The 18,621-nt window shown below is 45.0% G+C and overlaps 1 protein-coding gene across 1 annotated transcript; it reads right to left on the bottom strand.

Moving 5' to 3' along the window:
• Positions 1-10,459: 10,459 nt before the first annotated feature.
• On the bottom strand, positions 10,460-13,852 carry LOC124652607 (nucleobase-ascorbate transporter 6-like). Its single transcript, XM_047191647.1, has 14 exons — positions 13,741-13,852; positions 13,438-13,535; positions 13,109-13,285; positions 12,916-13,016; positions 12,720-12,795; positions 12,563-12,622; positions 12,294-12,478; positions 12,117-12,213; positions 11,927-12,013; positions 11,784-11,842; positions 11,555-11,646; positions 11,237-11,314; positions 10,989-11,149; positions 10,460-10,880 (listed from the first exon to the last, which is right to left on the bottom strand). Exons 1-14 carry the CDS (start codon positions 13,850-13,852, stop codon positions 10,662-10,664), a joined length of 1,602 nt encoding a protein of 533 aa, XP_047047603.1. The 3' UTR covers positions 10,460-10,661.
• Positions 13,853-18,621: the final 4,769 nt, after the last annotated feature.

The raw sequence follows: 18,621 nt of genomic DNA, 5'->3' as shown, positions 1-18,621 counted from the left end.
GGCATGGAGGTACCCCTTTGTGACACTTGGTTAAAACATGTGTATTGCGATGATCTCGGTAGTCCAAGCTAATTAGGACAAGGTGCGTGCACTATTAGTATACTATGCATGAGGCTTGCAACTTGTAAGATATAATTTACATGATACATATGCTTTATTACTACCGTTGACAAAATTGTTTCTTGTTTTCAAAATAAAAGCTCTAGCACAAATATAGCAATCGATGCTTTCCTCTCGAAGGACCTTTCTTTTACTTTTATGTTGAGTCAGTTCACCTATCTCTCTCCACCTCAAGAAGCAAACACTTGTGTGAACCGTGCATTGATTCCTACATACTTGCATATTGCACTTGTTATATTACTCTATGTTGACAATTATCCATGAGATATACATGTTATAAGTTGAAAGCAACCGCTGAAACTTAATCTTCCTTTGTGTTGCTTCAATACCTTTACTTTGATTTATTGATTTATGAGTTAACTCTTATGCAAGACTTATTGATGCTTGTCTTGAAGTACTATTCATGAAAAGTCTTTGCTTTATGATTCACTTGTTTACTCATGTCATTACCATTGTTTTGATCGCTGCATTCATTACATATGTTTACAATAGTATGATCATGGTTATGATGGCATGTCACTCCGAAATTATCTTTGTTATCGCTTTACCTGCTCGGGACGAGCAGAACTAAGCTTGGGGATGCTCGATACGCCTCCGACGTATCGATAATTTCTTATGTTCCATGCCACATTATTGATGATATCTACATGTTTTATACACATTATATGTCGTATTTATGCATTTTCCGACACTAACCTATTAACGAGATGCCGAAGAGCCGCTTGCTCGTTTTTCGCTGTTTTTGGTTTCGTAAATCCTACAAAGGAAATATTCTCGAATTGGACGAAATCAACGCCCATGGGCCTATTTTGCCACGAAGCTTCCGTAAGACCGAAGAGGAGACGAAGTGGGGCCACGAGGCGCCGCCACACTAGGGCGGCGCGGCCCGGAGGGGCCCGCGCGGCCCTGTGCGTGTGGGCCCCTGTGACCCTCCGACTCGCCCTTCCGCCTACTTAAAGCCTTCGTCGCGAAACCCCCGATACTGAGAGCCACGATACGGAAAACCTTACTGAGACGCCGCCGCCAATCCCATCTCGGGGATTCTGGAGATCACCTCCGGCACCCCGCCGGAGAGGGGATTCATCTCCCGGAGGACTCTTCACCGCCATGGTCGCCTCCGGAGTGATGAGTGAGTAGTTCACCCCTGGACTATGGGTCCATAGCAAGTAGCTAGATGGTTGTCTTCTCCTCATTGTGCTTCATTGTCTGGATCTTGTGAGCTGCCTAACATGATCAAGATCATCTATCCGTAATACTATATGTTGTGTTTGTCGGGATCCGATGGATAGAGAATACTATGTTATGTTGATTATCAAGTCTATTACCTATGTGTTGTTTATGATCTTGCATGCTCTCCGTTATTAGTAGAGGCTCTGCCAAGTTTTTGCTCTTAACTCCAAGAGGGAGTATTTATGCTCGATAGTGGGTTCATGCCTCCATTAAATCTGGACGAAGTGATGAAAGTTCTAAGGTTGTGGATGTGCTGTTGCCACTAGGGATAAAACATTGATGCTATGTCCGAGGATGTAGTTATTGATTACATTACGCACCATACTTAATGCAATTGTCTCGTTGTTTTGCAACTTAATACCGGAAGGGGTTCGATGATAACCCGAAGGTGGACTTTTAGGCATAGATGCATGCTTGGATAGCGGTCTATGTACTTTGTCGTAATGCCCAATTAAATCTCACAATACTCATCATATCATGTATGTGCATTGTCATGCTCTCTCTATTTGTCAATTGCCGACGTAATTCCATCACACTTTCAGGGACATTGGATTCCCTGAACTTCCGCTTGAACTCCTCCTAGGTGAATACTTTCTCAGCTTGGTGTACTGCTACTATGTTATCCCACCAAGATGTGGCGGGTCCACACAACAAGTATGCCGCATATCTTACTTTCTCTTGATCTATGCATCCAACGGTCTTGAGGTTGCGCTCAGTGTCCATCAGCCAATCCTCCGCGTCCATCGGCTCTGGTGCATAGGCAAAGGATATAGGCTTGGTATTCTGGAAGTCTGACAGAGTGACTCCTTGGTTTTCTGGCCTTTCAATCTTGTTCTGCTGCAACAACTCTTGGAAGAATCTGTTCTTCTGCTCCATTGTTGCACGTTGTCTTTCCTCCAGCATTTGCATGTACTGAAGGAAGTTTTGTTGCGTCATCGGAGGTGGTGGTGGTGGAAACTGATTTCTTGCGGCTTCATCTGCCTCCTCCTTCTATTTGGCCTCGCGCTCGAGGCGTTGAGCTTCGCTCTCCTCTCCCGCCGGTCCCGACATCACCCTCTAGCTTTATAACACAAAGTGGTACTCATAGTTACTCCATGCTGCGCAAGTTTTCAGAGCTCAACTTTATGCAGAGAACTAGTCACGCAATGGCAATCAAGAAGCAAATCCAAATCATACAAAACATATACCATGTATATACATACATAAGCGGTTTATTACAATACCCATAACTAGTGTGAGTATGCAAACTCACTTATTGCATGTAAATTACAACTCATTAAACAAGTACACACTACAATACATATGGTACAATAGTATTGTAGCCTCGCCTCCTTTGGTGGTCACTACTCGTTGTTTAACTCCTGGTACATTCCAGGCACACATCCGGTCTAACGTGTCGTCCTCCTGATAGTGTCTGGAACATATGGTTTCCCAGTAGGCTGGTAATCCGAGTCCGAGGATGATCCCAGAGAGAAATCTGTCATCATGAAATGATTATTTAGCGATGCATAGTCCTCCCTGGGGTGTACTCCCCCTTGGCCACATTACTTGCATTCCCTCCTTCGGAGTCTGATTCGATCACTATAGTGTACTCCTCGTAATCTCCCGTACCATAATGATAGTTCTGGTACTAATCTACATCGTCTTGATCTATCTCCGGATCACATCTCACTGGATCTCCATAGGTGCCCATGAATGACCCAAAACGCCATCTAGTGGAATTCTCGATAGGGGTCTCCGAACGTTGGTGGTTCCCGGATTCCTGTCCTCCCTCATATCCACCATATGAACTACTAGGAAAGTACCTAGGTGTTTGTGGTGTGGGTTGTGGTTCAGGAGCATCTATGTCTATGTAGTCACCAGTTGAGTAAACTGGTGTATGTGTCTCGCTCTCCATCGGCTCCTTACCTTTTGACTCCTCCTTAGGCTCAGTGAACTCATCTAACATTGTATCAATTGCTCCCGACAAGTGTCGGTTCAACTGAAAGAACAAAGTCAGAAGGTTCCTACAGTTGTCCATGTATTTTACGGCTTCTGCAGGTTTCCTCTTGGCAAACATAAAGTGGTTTAGAGTAGGATCATCGTCCTCCTCCATATGTGGAATGTGTGTAAATTAGGAGCCAATAAGATCCTTAGTCTTATGCTCGCAAATATCACTGATAGCTTTCATTGTAGCTATGTGATAGGCTGTCCTGATTGTTCTTGCCTCTCCTGCAGGCATAGTTGAGCTCATACCTAAGGCTTCAGGTAACTGGAGTCGTACTCTACACTTTGCTAGTACAGTACCATCATAGTACATGTACTTCATCACTCGGATTTGGGGATCGCACCCAAATTTGAGTAACATAGCACGGAGTATATCCCAAGTCCTCCGTCATAGGCGTTCAACGTGGATTCCTTCACCTTAATGTTGCGTCTGGAACGTGAACTGGCCATAATTGGCTGTAGATAAGAATGAATAGAGTATTTGTATTAATGCATCATAATAGTTATAATAAGAATTATCGCAATAAAGATATGAATGTGTTATTCTCAAGTGAATAGTCATCATATTTTTAGAGAATTCTTTACTACTCCTATTTGACTCCTACAGGTCTGTCCCATTAACTAGGTTCCAACCTAAGGTCAAAACTTTTATTCTGATACCAATTGTGGTGACCCTGCATACCACTGCATGTTGTAGTATGCCAGTCGTTGACATAACATGTACGAAGTACCAATCCGCAAATATTACATCCCTGAGAGTAGTCAACAAAAGCATAGATGATCTTTATTTCAGTCATATAATATTACAAGGCATATAATTACATCATGTTGGAGCTCCTCCTTGGTCCATAGAGGTTTACTCCTAGGTTCTAGGTGAACCAAACTCAACTTATACAATATAGGTCTTAGCAGGTTTAACATTATTTGACTCGAGCAGCTAAATACTATAGAGTTCGTGCTGCTCGATTACTACTACTACTTTCGTGGCTCAAGCTTGTTCTCCTTCTGGAACCTCCCCGGTTCCGTATACTATCAGGTAGTCGACCCCCTCTACTCCTCCAGAGAGGTCTGGTTCTTCGTAGCAAATCCCATCTGCTCCGTCTTGTCCTTCATCGGCCTCCTCAAGGTGATTCAGACAATCTAAGCAGGGGATTATAAGAGGTATGAGTACGAGCGTACTCAACAAGTTCATTATAGAAAAGAGGTGTTTAATGCACTAGCTACGGCATTAGACCAGAAAGTCTAATACCAAATTCAAGTTTTCATAACCATTTCTTCAAAAGGTTGCTTTTATTCAGAAGAACTATGTCTGTCAGCCTTCACCGGTTTACTAGAACTTGATGGAGTTCCTTTTCGGCAGCGTTCGCAGTTCCAAATCCCGGAACAAGGAGTGACAGGTCACGATTCATTACACTCTGCACAGGTGTGTTGCTTTACCCATAAGAGATCTTAACCTTGGTGCCAACCGGGCAGCTTTCCCGTCCACACTTCCGTGGTGTGAGGCCCGGTATAAGGTCCTAGTCAAAATTGTATTCCTTCGCGATCTCGCACACCCACCCTTTGTTGCAATTCCGACCTTGGGTCCTCGCCGGTCAGCGTACCCCTTGGATACCCTCCGACCCCGACAACTATCAAGTTCTCGACCTGATACCTTCAACGGTCGTTGCAACCCATCATAGACCACATTACCGTGGGGAGTTAGGGCTCCCCAATCACTCCAGTTGTCCCTCGGGATTCAACTGACTACGGTAAGCGCATCCGTTGATTAACGAGAGGAAGAAACACAATTGACTACTCTGTCCCACTCCAGATCTTATGGTTAACACGGTTGTTACGGCACAAGAATCACTGGACGACATTGTTTGTTTATCCTAGATGGATACAAACCCTGGCAATGGAACCTCCACCATACTCATACCATGGTTCTATTACCCACCACATAGTTATAAAATTAGCATCTTTACTTTTCATGCAAGAGTGATAAGTGTAGTACTTTGCAAGTAATTTGGTAAAAATACTCAACGTAACATGAGCAAGAGATGAACTTGCCTGGCGACTGCAATGTAGTACAGTTGGATTGTTTGGACTGACCTGGTCCACTGTTTCTAAAAGATAGCATCATTGTCCGATAAGGGAAATGGTTAAAGATTCAAATATGCATGCTTTCGATTTTTAGGGTTTGGTTTCCCCCTTCCCGATGCTTAGTGATCAAATGTCGGAGGTATTGAATAAGAATAATTTAGTATTACTCCTTAAGAATGAAAATATCATCTAGGAATGTTTCCAGGTTTTGTTTAAGTCCAAAATAATTTATGGAATTATTTAATCATTAAAAATATGGGTTTATTTTTAATGATCTTTATTAATTCATTTTTCTTTGAATTTAATAATGGTTCACATTTATTTGTCTCAAAAATTCTATCTCATATTTTATTATGATAGAGAATTAAATTCTAAGTGGTTTGCATATTTTTCTCTATTTTTTAGAGCTATATTGAATTTATGGTATTAATTCAAAGTTCTGGTTTTTTAAGTAATTTGGAAAATACCCAAATTACCCTTGGGCCCACCTGTCAGGCTGACCGAGCTGGTTAGGTTGAACCAGCCCGTTGAGCTCGGTCCAACCGACCCAGTCGCTCGCGTCGCCCCCTCTCGTCCTAACCCTAATCCTCTCCACGCTCCTCCGACCCGTGGTCGCCGCCGCCGGTGTCTCCTGGCCGCCTTCGTTGGTCCCTGGCGACGAGATGGTTCGCACTCAAACCGCCTCTCGACGCCGAGCATTCTCATCCACATCGATCTAGATTTAGCGTTGACCTCGCTCATTTCCGACCCCTCCTTTGTGACTAGGGTTACGGGATCTGCGATGATCTCGCCTTGCCGACGTTCCTGGACGCCATGGTGACTTCCAGGGCGTCATGGTGGTGCGTCGGAGCGGTGTTCTCGGTGTGGTCCATGGCTAGGTCATGGCCTTGCACCGCCACACTCAGGTGTGCGCGCCATGCCACCATGGCACGCTCGCAGCTTCAAGCTCCAGGTATGCCACCTTCTGCTTCTCTTCCTCCTCCTCTACCTCTTCGTCTAGCTCTAGTTGTTGGCTCTGCTTCCCTTCTTGGAGAGGCTAGCCCTGTTGTGTTGTTGCTAGGGTTGTGCAGTGCAGTTGTTGTGCCGTGCTCCTGGCTGTCTATGCCATGGCTAGAGCTGTTGCTTCTACTAGCCATGCTTTGCTACTGCTGCTATGTGTGATGTGCTATCCTAGCTACTGCTACTGCTATGCTCATGTTCATGTATGTGTTCTTGCTGCTCCTTTGATGCTGATACATGTGATGTTCCATCATGTCTACTGATGTTCTTATGCTTATGCTCATGCTATTGCTATTGTTGTGATGCTTATGCACATGCTCATGAGCATGTTGTGATGCTCATGGCTTGCCATGTTGCTCCAGCTGCTGCTGTGTCATCCATGTGTGGCTTGATTCAGTAACACATCAATTCTTTGATGTGCTTCTGGATACAATTATAAAAGGTGGATTATGTGTTGTATTCTTATCTGTTGTTGCTTGCTGTTGCTACTGCCTATGCTGGTGACCTTGGATGATCATGTGATCACCAGATGCTTACTGTATTCATGTATGTGTTATTTATATGATGCTTTGGTTGATTCTAGCAAGCTCTAGAAAGCTCTGATGATCGTATGATCATCAGTTGCTTGGTAACTGCTCACTATGATTCTATCTATGCTTGCTGATGGTTATCCTTGCACTTGTGGTGATTGTTTGTAGTGCATATGCTTGGTAAAGCATATGCTTATGCTTGCAGTGATCCATTGGCTTATTTGCAAGTGTCTAAGCCACTGATTGTTTGTATATTTCATTTATCTGTACAACTTGGCTTGATTTAATGGATAAATGAGATGATTTGTGGTGCAGTGATGATTCTTATAAATGATTTGTCTGAGCTAGAGGGATGCCAACTACTATTGGGAACCCTAGCTCTGCTTTGAACCCATCTGGGTGATGATACAATTGCTTGGCTTAACTGTATTGTGGTTGAGGTGACCCTCACAGTAACTAGTTGCTGTTCTAGGGTAGCTCCCCTCTTTGTGGCTTGTTGTGGCTTGATAGATGTTTGCTGGGTGATCCCCTTTTGGGATTGCCAGTAGCTTTTGATGTTGACAATCATTAGACAATAATTTGTCTTCATTTCTGATGGTTTAATGAACCAGTTAGTGCTAGGTGAGTTGGGCTAGGCTAATTATGGATTAATTCCTTGCTGGATCCTTTGGTTTGCCAAAGTGGTGATACACTTGGCCTGACCAAACCTTCCCTGGGGTTGATCTCTATTGGCTTAATCCCTATTTCGCCAGCATCAAGTGGTTTATCATCAAATGATGATGCAAACTGGGTAATCATACCCCCTTGCTTGTGTGTGTGATGCACATGCTTATTTATGAGCAAAACCAGTGTTTGTTCATGGATTTATGTATACCTCACTCCAGCTCCTAGAAATTGTGTTGTTGTAGGGGTTTTGCTTCTGTGATGTGTTGATGCCTGCCCTGCTCCTCCTGACTAGCTGGTGCTTGGATTACTCCACCATTTCTTGATCAACAACAAACAGTTCTTGATGGAATTGTTGCTGGATGGTTTTGGTGTTCTTCCTGTTCTATTTATTCTTGGTGTTCTTACCCTAGTGGAGCTTCTGCCGATGGCTTCTAGGGTTTGGGTGGCTGAAAAGTTTATATACTCCTCCTCCGATCACTTCCTTGGTCGACAGCCACACATTTTGGCTTTGTTGACTAGCCATTGAGGTTGTCAGTTTTTGCTCATGCAAGCATGCTTGCGAGCTGCTTGCACTGCTCATGGTTGGTACTTGTATGTGAGGATCAGCTCAGCTGTTTGGTGTTATCCTCCCCAATTTCCTTTTTCTTCCTAACTTTTGCCACTTGGCTGAATGGTTATTTCTGTTTTCTGTTTGTGAATGCAGGGATCAAGAAGATGAACTAGGATCTCTCCATCTCATGTTGATCAAGAAGTTCATGAAGATCTTGTAGTGTAGTTTAGCTAGTTCCTATTCTTTGTAATATTCCTTTTTTCTTTTTCATTTTCAATTTCTGAAATGTGTTATGTAATATATAGTTCATTTGAATATTGTAATTGACAATGTATTTATGTGTGATGATCAATAAAATTCAAATTTCTCTAATGAGATTTTCATACTTATTTGTATTGTCTTTATATTCATAAATTCCAAATTTTATAATATTGTTATATGTATTATTCTTTATTTGAATTATAATTTATCTTATTGTGGTTTGAGTTTGAATTTCAAACTCAAACTTGTTTCAATTCAATCATGCAACAACTTAAGATAAGAGATGAAATGTTTCCCCTCTCTTTTGAAAACCCTGGTTTCAGAAAAGGTCATGTCCAAGTTTGTCGCACTCTCGAATCCCTAACCCTATCTGGTGTCGAGAGAGAAACTTATCCCCTCTAAGATGTAGCTTGCAATAAAGCACGAAATTTTCCCAGATTTTATGATGCAATGTACATCCCTTTCTAGAATCTACCCCGCAATCGTCTCGAATCCTGGGATATTACAATGTCATTCGAGACTCGGACCCCTACTTCCGATGCAAACCGGACTGCACCGGCATGATTGGGTTTTCCTCGCTGCACAAGTGTATGGTTGCTATGAGGTTGCTTCCATATGGAGCTCCGGGTGACAGTGTTGATGACTATATGCGCAAGGCCAAGAGCACCACCATTGATTGCTTATACAAGGTTTGTGGGACAGTCATAGAAGTGTTCGGGGAGGTATACTTGAGATCACCCACTGCTCAAGATATTGATCAAATACTTACAACCAATGCAGCAAGAGGATTTCCTGAGATGCTTGGGAGCATCGACTGCATGCATTGGAAGTGGAAGAATTATCGAATAGCTTGGCAGGGCATGTACAAGTGCCACAAATGAGGATGTAGTGTGGTACTTGAGGCAGTGGCTACGTATGATACCTGGATTTGACACTTCTTCTTTGGAATGACATGCTCAAACAACGACATCAACGTCTTGGCGTGCTCGCATGTTTTTGCCAAACTTGTTGAGTGTCATGCTCCCCCGGTGAATTATGAGGTCAATGGGCGCCACTATAACTAGGGATACTACCTTGCAGATGGCATCTATTCTACATGGTCAACATTTGTGAAGACGATCTCAAGCCCGAAGCTGCCAAAAGAAGCGTGGTTTGCCAAGGAGCAAGAAGTTGCCAGGAAGGATGTCGAGCGAGCATTTGGTATCCTCCACCTCAGATTTGCAGTTATCCGGTTCCCAGCTATGACTTGGTCGCAGGATCATATGTGGGATGTGATAAAGTGTTGTGTCATATTGCACAACATGATCATAGATAATGAGCGGAAACATCCAGTTTCTAAGGCCGAGTTGCTGCAGCCATATCACCGGCAAGATCCTTTTGCAGAGCTTGATGGTCAGGTGCCGACATCATGGGCTTCCTTCCTAGCTATGCGCCAGGAGATTTGAGACTCACGTGTGCACCAAGAGCTGCATGATGATATGGTCAACCACCTATGGGCTCCCAAGGGTGCACCATGATTTGTTGTCTTATTGTCATGTTGTGTTTGTTAAACTATTCGCTTTGTTGAAATAATACCAAATCTCAGCAAACAATGTCATAAATTTTTATATTTTGTATTGTATTCTAAAATTATGCCGAAAATTGGTCGAAATTTTTTATATTCTAAAATTATGCCGAAAATTTGGTTGCATTGGGAGGGGCCGTGGATTCGCCGCTGGAAAACTGAAGCTGCACCAACGAGTGGAGATGCTATAAGGCAGCGGCGCAAAAGCCTGCTCGGAGAGACTCTGACTGGTCTGGTCTACTTCGGCGTTACATTGCTTCGTCCCCATGGTAACTTTTTCTGACTTCCTGTTTACACTACTACTCCTTAAATTACTTGCAGATTTTTCTAGATGGGTATTAGTGTGTAAATACATGCATATATCAGAAAAATATCACGCAAAGGAACAAACTGATTTTGTCATTGTGATGCTGCAGAAAAAGTAAGAGCTACGCCGCATAGACGATTCGAGTCCAGCAAACAAAGCCTGGGTCTGTTACAAGAAAAACCTGACAGAGAATGTTGCAAACAGTCAGCAGTCCCATACACCTGTGCTGACCCAAAACGCAACAATGCATGTCAAGCCTCCAGCTAGTCCAACGCGCCCCTGGATTTACACAAACATCGTGCCAACTTCTAGACTAGCCGTGAAAATGTCACGCTAACACGAACCTTCTCCATTCTGCAGAGACCATCACACGGAAGGGAAGAACTTGTTGAGATTGAAGGGCAGGGAGTAGAACTCCTCGCTCCGGGTGTCCGTCTTGAAGCTCCTGAACTTGTCCCACCAGTGGTACCCTCTGTCCCTCCTCACCGCGCTGTCGCGCCTGTGCATCGTGTTGTCCAGGAAGTAGGCCACCAGCACCGCCACGAACGGCTTGGACGAGAACGGCACGTTTACCATGTCGTTGAACTGTCAGAAGAACAATGAGACAATCACTATCAGCATCTACGAGCAGGTGATTTAGATGCAGTTTCTCTTAAGGTTAACGAGACTGCATGAGGTGTTTCTTTTGCGTACCCATCGAGCGCCAGTGTGCACCGGGCCGTAACCTGCGACCGACGTGTACTCGTTGAAGTACTGGGGAACTGATAGGCCCATGAAGATGGAGAACCCCACGATGAACTTGGTCCTGAAGCTGTTGAGGTTGCAGAACTGGAGGAAGCTCAGACCGCATGCACCTGCAAGTATGAACATTGAGAAATTGGAGGCTGCAATGCAAAGAAAACGATGGACCTTGTTGAGAGATGATAGCTATCTAGACTTACCAACATATGCAAAGAAAATGCAGTAAAGGGCAGCAAATATTGGCAGTGGAATTGACGCAAATATGGCTCCAAATTTCCCTGGTTTAGCCAAAACAAAATGAATTAGAATAACATAGCATAACTGCAAAAGGGAAAAAAAAACTATGCTGCACAGCACCTGAACTATGTGCTATGGATGTCAAGTTACAATCACAATATCAGAATCTAGCTAATATGCTATTTTGCTAGACTGCTTATCAGCGTGTCATCCATTCACTGTATGCAAATGTAGACAGAAAAACCTATATACAGGATGTTAGAGATAACATGGAACATTACCAAGAACAGAGAAGAAAATCATGAAGCCAGCAGATATCTGCACTACTCTCCGGCTGCCAACATGTGTCAGAGCTAGTAAACCAGCATTTTCACTGCAAAAATCAAAATATGAATACTTGAAAAGCAAACAGACAAAATAGTATACCAAGCAATTGAGGACTTGGTACTGAAAGAAGGAACAAAACCATCAAGAACTGCTTGTTTCACTAGATGGTAACACATCACTTACACTGACACTGCAGTCCCATTGGCTGTCCCGAAAAATGCACCCAGTAATGTACCAATACCCTGCAGATCATCAAGAATGGACCATCAGAACCCATTGGTAAAAGAAACAATGGTTTTTGGTGTACAATGGTCAGACTTTTTCACCTGCCAACCAATGCCCCGACCAAGAATTGAGGGAGGTATCATAGTTGCGCTAGCATATCTTGACACAGCAATGAACGTCCCAGTTGACTGAAGAGTAGCACATTTGTCATTAGATTGTTAATTATAGCTGACTATTAGCAGGGTAACATCACAGTATTTTTAACTCTTAGGTAAAGTGGTGTACACAAACCTCAACAAGAGCAACAAATGATGCCATCATCACTGCAAAACATTCACCAGCATCAAATGTGGGAGCCCCCCATTGGAAAGGGTACGGGACTGATATCCTGCGACAATGTTGTAAGAACTTCTTTTAGTGAAACTTATCACCATAAGGGTCTAGAAAAAAAAAAGCGATGTTCCTCACCAGGAAGCTCCACCGATAAGTCCGGAGCGGTCAACACGACAATGGACTTGTGTCTTCATTGGGGCTTTGTTGTATGCACCACTAACAGTGAGAATGTATGCATACAGCCACACAATAGCGATGGTGAAAATCACAGAAAATTGGTTGAACACAGGTTTTGCCACATGTATAACATGAGGTAAATACTGCATCAAAGACAGTTAAATTTAGTACATGGCCATAAGAAAAATCAGCTATAGCTGTAAAGCATAATGAAATGATGCATGTACCTGAGAAAATATGAGTAGTAGAATGATTTCTGGAAGCCCAATTTCGACACATTTCGCAACCTGTACGCACATAGGTCACCCAGTTAGGTGGGTAACAGAGAAGATGTACAGAATCATGCAACAACCCAATGTGAAATGGGTGAGCTATATGGCTTACCCCTGGAAAACCAAGCTCATATAGCCCAAATCCAGCAAGAGCTATCAGAGGAGCAGCAGACAATGGACTTAGCAATCTGTAAAAGTTATGAGGAATAGTCAGGCCCCAAGCTGAAATGATACAACCTGCAAACCAAAACACTAGAGTAGTAGTACAATATGTACAAGTCCAGGCAGAGGAGCATGATGATGCCCACCTAACTACATTGCGCCAGAGGCCACTGAAACCAAGTATGATCTGAATCGTGGATGCAATGATGAAAGCGCCTTGTGTCCCTCGCATGGTCCGCAAGAATTTCTGTACAGACAGCAGTGACAGAAATCTTGTAAATTTCACAAGAATATCACATATATAGAAGCTACGGAAACAACAAACCAATTTTGAATCACCTGATGAGGATCTGTTTCATTGCTGTACCGGCTGGCCAAAATGATAGAAATTGTGGGTGCAACAACGGTGTAGGATCCACCCATGACAGCGGGGAGACGCGTCCCGAAGAATGACTGGCACAGGGTGTTGATGCCGGCGACGAACAGCAGCGTCTGAATCACCCGAGCCTTCTCACCCTACAATTGAGCGCAGCAGCAGTTGAGAAGTCTGATGGGGAACAAGTAAATCTTGCGAAATTTTCCAGATGAGTTGTTGTCGAGTGCAGCATGTCAGCCAAGTGAAGGACACCAAGGTAGGTGAGCTGTGTTTGAGGTGATGAGGGGCTCACATTTCCTCCTCCCATCTGGGGAACAAGAGCGCTGGGTATAAGGACAGATGTGCCCAGCATGACGATGAAGTGCTGGAACCCAAGTATAATGGCTTCAGCTGCGCACAAAACAAACCAATTTCTTCAGTTAATCAGGTGATGTCCCGCAGCACAAGGTGATTAGGAATCAGAATCGACCAAAGATTCACACACACAACGACAGCTGAAACATCAACATCCACAGGGGAGATCTGCACGGCGAGAACATAAATGCGGAAGTACGAGGAACAAAATCCAGACATTGATGGGTAGAAAGAGACGTACGCCAGGGTGGTGGGCTGGTGATGCAGTAGGAGACGCTGGGTAGCTGGTCCTTGATCGGGTGCGGGTGCATCTCCTCCTGCTTCGGCGGCGGCGCCGCCACTCCTCCGGCCATCCTGCCTGCTTTGCTTTTTCTCCTCCTCCAAAGAAGCCAAACTATTTCACCTAACCTTACCGAGCCACTTCACTCCACTTCGCAGGGGAGGGAGAGGAAGAACCGAAGAATGCAAGAACTACCGGTCAGGAAGCAGAGTGCACCGGCACAGAGCCACGGAGCAACGATTGATTCTTTGCGTGCAGAGAGGACCTGAGGAAGAAAGAAAGCAACAACCGCTACGAGAAAAGGCGCAAGGGGGGCAAAGAGAAAAGAAATGCCGCGTTGCTCCTCTTTTGCTCGCTCACTGGACTGGAGTGGTCCGTCCGGGTGGAGAGTGGAGCAGCACTCGCCCGCCGCTAGGCTCTACCTAGCTCGCAGGGAATCTACAGCCCACAGAGAGGAGATCGGGGAGGGGAGCCTCTCTGTCTCCATTGCTCTGCTTTACTTCCGCCCCTTTTCCTCCTCTCTTTTATCGCTTACCGCTTTCTAGCAGCCATGGGATCGGAGAGAGCTCGGCTTTGCGTCCACACTCCCCAGGAAAATGTGCTCTGCTCTTCCCAATGACAACTTTTTGTTACTAGCAAAACGCAACCCAAAGTTTCGCTGCTTTGGTTGCTGCAGCTGCGGTGCTTTTCAGCGCTAATGTAGGAGGGGGGCAGGCGCCTGCGTGGATTATAGTCTTATAGAGACCTGTGCAACCATGGGAAGGAATGGAGATTGTGCTTGATCGGTGACATGCACCTTTTACATATCACCGTGTGACATGCGGTTTAAATTTAAATTTAAATATTGTGAAAAAATCTGAAAAAAAATCATGCATGTTCACAGCACATATTAAAATAACCTCTAAAAATTTCAGATCAAAATTCGAAACATACATCGAGAAACAAAAAAGAAAAACTCAGATGTGAATAGTCTATACAGAAAGTCAGATTTGAATTCGGGAACTATTCATGATAGATTTTTCTTTTTTGTTTCTCGATGTATGTTTTGAATTTTGATCTGAAATTTTTAGGAGTTATCTTAATCGGTTTTGCTATATCTCAGTCAACTGAGAATTTCTTAAATCTAAGTCACTTACAAAAATGTGCTTTGAGTTGCACTTTTCTGTTAAAAAAGTGCAATTGCACTTTTCTGACAGAAATGTGCAACTGAACCGAGTTGCACTTTTCTTTAAACTGTAGTTGCACTTTTCTGAGTTGACTGAGACTTAAGAAAATCTCAGTCAACTGAGACAGAGACACACCCTATCTTAATATATGTTGTGAACATGCATGTTTTTTTTCAGATTTTTTCGCAATATTTAAATTTGAATTTAGATCGCATATCACACGGTGACATTCAAAAGGTGCATGTCACCTGATCTATATCCGGCTCAGTTCGCTAGCTGCATCTACCCTCTTTGCTGCATTCTCTGTCGAACCGTTGCGGGTGCACGTCTTGGCGTGTTGAGGTTTTCCGATTCTTGTTCAGACTTCACAGGCAGCGCTTCACGTGTAACCCACTGTCTCATCCAGGAATTGATTGTGCATACACGGCAAACGTACTGAGGGAATTGATGCCACGGGTGAGAAAGAATGGGGACATTCAGGGCGCGTTTGGTTGCTGGGCCGATGCCCATCACCTTTATCGGACGCATATGTAACCCATCACCCTACCTATGGATAAGAAATGAGATTCACGCCCAAACCCATCGGGCAACCCGACCCTATCGGCAACCCATCGGTACAAAAAATGGAGAGTTTGACGCAACCAAATATTTAGAACACATCGACACATTGTTGGGCTGCCAGGATAAAGAGTGGTGTATTCATGTTCATGGCTTTGTGACTGCAACTAATACTAATATGCACATGTTTGGTGCATGGATACAAGAGCTTTGTGTGTAAACGATATATAATGTCTACATGTATAATGTATGTGTATTATAGTCCACAAAAATAATGCAATTGTTTAATTAGTAACATTAATCGGGCGACCTATCGGGCAACCCGCGGGCATAGACTAATACCCATGCCCGACCCATGATTATCGGGTTGCCCATGGGTCGTCTCCATGGGCGAATATCGGGACCCATACCCTACCCATTCGGGTCGGGTGCCCATGGATAGACGTACCCATGGGTCGAATTGCCGGCTTGAGGCGCAGTGAGATGGGGGACATTGCGCGTCCAAGACGGGCCATGGGCCATCAAAGGGACTTTGTTTGGTGGCCTACACGGCGATTTTTCGGCCCCGTGGAGATTTGGACTCTGGCCGTTTGGTAGGTCGGTTTTAAGGCCATGTAGCAGCCCAAAACAGCGGCCCTACTGTTTGGTTGCAACCCATAATCCGGTTGTGGTAACATCTTCCCTTCAGTTGTGAGGTTACCATCGATCAACTGCACAAGTAAGAACAAAATCATAGACGACAGATAACTTAGCAGTGATCATAGATGACACAAGTTCACGGCACAACATTTTGCAGACACGGTCATAGTTCTGGAGAAGGCAGACAGGATCATAGTTCAATGCACTAGACAGGAGCAGCAACTAGACACGACATGGCACCAGGTTAGCTTCAGACATGGTGCTCGGAGACGACGCACCTGGTGTGACCGCCATGGTACGGGCACCTGCTGACCACCTCAGTGCAGGTGTGGTCGAAGATGGCCACTTTGTACTCCAAGGAGGACACCCTTCTGATGGTGACGAACTGGCCTACCTTGAGCTGATGGGCGACGGCAAAGGCCGATCATCCCTGGTCGATGAATGCGTCATCGCCTTCTCTCCTCGTAGTCATCCTCCAGTTGCATCTGGTGTTGGTGGTGACGATGATGTTGGAAGGGATATCTCCGAATCACTTGACGAAAGCTTTAGGGATAATGATGCGGCCGAAGGTGGGCTTGAAGATGATTTTGAGGAAGTGGTCCGGCCCTTGCTCGTCGTGGAAGTGGACGACCTTAGCCGGCCTTCCACGACGCTTCTTCGCCGGTTCCTCGCCGGAAACCTCGGCAGGTGACCCAAGCATGATCTTCTCAGTCTGCCAGAAGAACAGAAGCAATTAGAGGTGTGCGTGCTCACAAGTAGTGTAGATGAAAACGGACATTGGTAACATTAGTAAGGCCTCATACAGTTGGTCACATAGCAGGCATAGGGAGTGGCCACAAACTAAGTGTAGTGTGCTACGATAGTGGCACACATGACTAAGTTTGAGGCCACCACCTAGCCTTCCATTGTTCCTTTGTTGAATCATTGGCCAATGCTCCCGACATACCAAAACGAGGCCTCATATGTTGGATCACACGGCAGGCAGAGGTACTGTCCCCAAACTAAGTCTAGTGTGCCAGTACTACGGCACACATGACTAAGTTTGAGGGCAGCACCATGCCTGTCGTTGTGCCATAGTTGAATCATTGGCCAATGCAGAACTGAAGAAGCAGAAACATGCAAAGCAGGGTATCAGAGGCCTCATACAATGCGGACATATGTAGGAGTTGTTTGAACAGAACCAATGGCTTAGTCATGTTAAGTCATGCCATAGGTTCTGATCAATCATCTCCTCATACTATGATCCCAGGGTATAATCATTGGTCTAGTTCAATCAAGAAACAACACAATTGACACTTCAAATTGAGTACATTACGAGTGGTAGGTACATTACAAATTGTACTTAGGCCACATTACAAATTCTCATACAGTACGTCTACATCACATTCATCACTCCTCACAAGTAGCCCTGATCCTCTTGAGCTTGTCCTTGATTGCAAAGTTCACTTGAAGCAGATCGTATATGTCATACTCTAGCTTTCTCTTCTCAGCCTCCAAAGCATGTTTTTCTACCTCCCGTTCCTGTTTCTTAGCCCTCATCACTTGTGCTTGTGTTCTCTGCATATTCTTGAGCATTGCAACTTCCTTCTTCAAGTCCTTCCACTCCTCTTGCATCTGAACAAACTAGCGCGACTCAACTCAACTTTTGCACAACAATGACAACATGGTAAACCCGAACACAAAAAAACCTTCGCCTCTATGCATGCACAGTAAGATCTGCCAGTTTCAGCAATCCAAAGGCCGGTCTAGGAAGAATCTACCGCAATCTGACACTATAGTAACAGATCTAAGAAAATCGAGACCGTGAAATGCAAGAACTGGACAAGAACTGCAAGAAATGGGGACGAACACCTTGCTAAGCGTCAATCCGACCGCTATCCTAACGGAAACCCTAGCAGATCTAATGTGCATGTCGTCGGAAATGCCCGAAAATGGCATGTTTCAACAGAACGAGTACGAAGGTGAGAAGGAGGGGCCGTTACTGCCATTCTTCCGGCAGAGGACGAGCTCGAGGTCGCGGGCGAAGACGAGATGCCGATGAGGTCTGCGCAGATTGCGGTCGATGTCGAGATCCGAGGCGCCCACGTCTACTCCTCCGGTAGCGGTGCTCCTCCCTGCGTCGGTGCGATGGATTGGTCAGCGGGAGGAGAACCGTCGGGTGATGTGACAGTTTGGGGGAGGTGAGACTGCGGTCGCGAGTGAGAGGAAGGAGAGGGGAGCGGTGAGGCTAATTATGGCGTGTTCCCGAAGGGACGCGGCGTCTCCGCCTCCCTTCCCCACGCGTGCAGCCTTCTGGCCGCAACGGGCCTGGCCCCGGAGAAACTGTCATTCCGAGCGTTCCTCCAGGCCTATCCTAGGGGTGCTTTGAGAACCGGTTAATGCGACAACGCCGCTCGGCCCAGGCATCCAAACGGGCCGAAAATTGCTCCCCCCATGTGAGCCAAGGGGGATGCAGGCTACCAAACGCGCCCTCAGTTTC

The sequence above is a fragment of the Lolium rigidum genome, chromosome 1, assembly GCF_022539505.1.
Source record: "Lolium rigidum isolate FL_2022 chromosome 1, APGP_CSIRO_Lrig_0.1, whole genome shotgun sequence".
NCBI classification, from domain to species: Eukaryota; Viridiplantae; Streptophyta; class Magnoliopsida; order Poales; family Poaceae; genus Lolium; species Lolium rigidum.
This window is presented reverse-complemented; position numbering and strand designations above follow the sequence as displayed.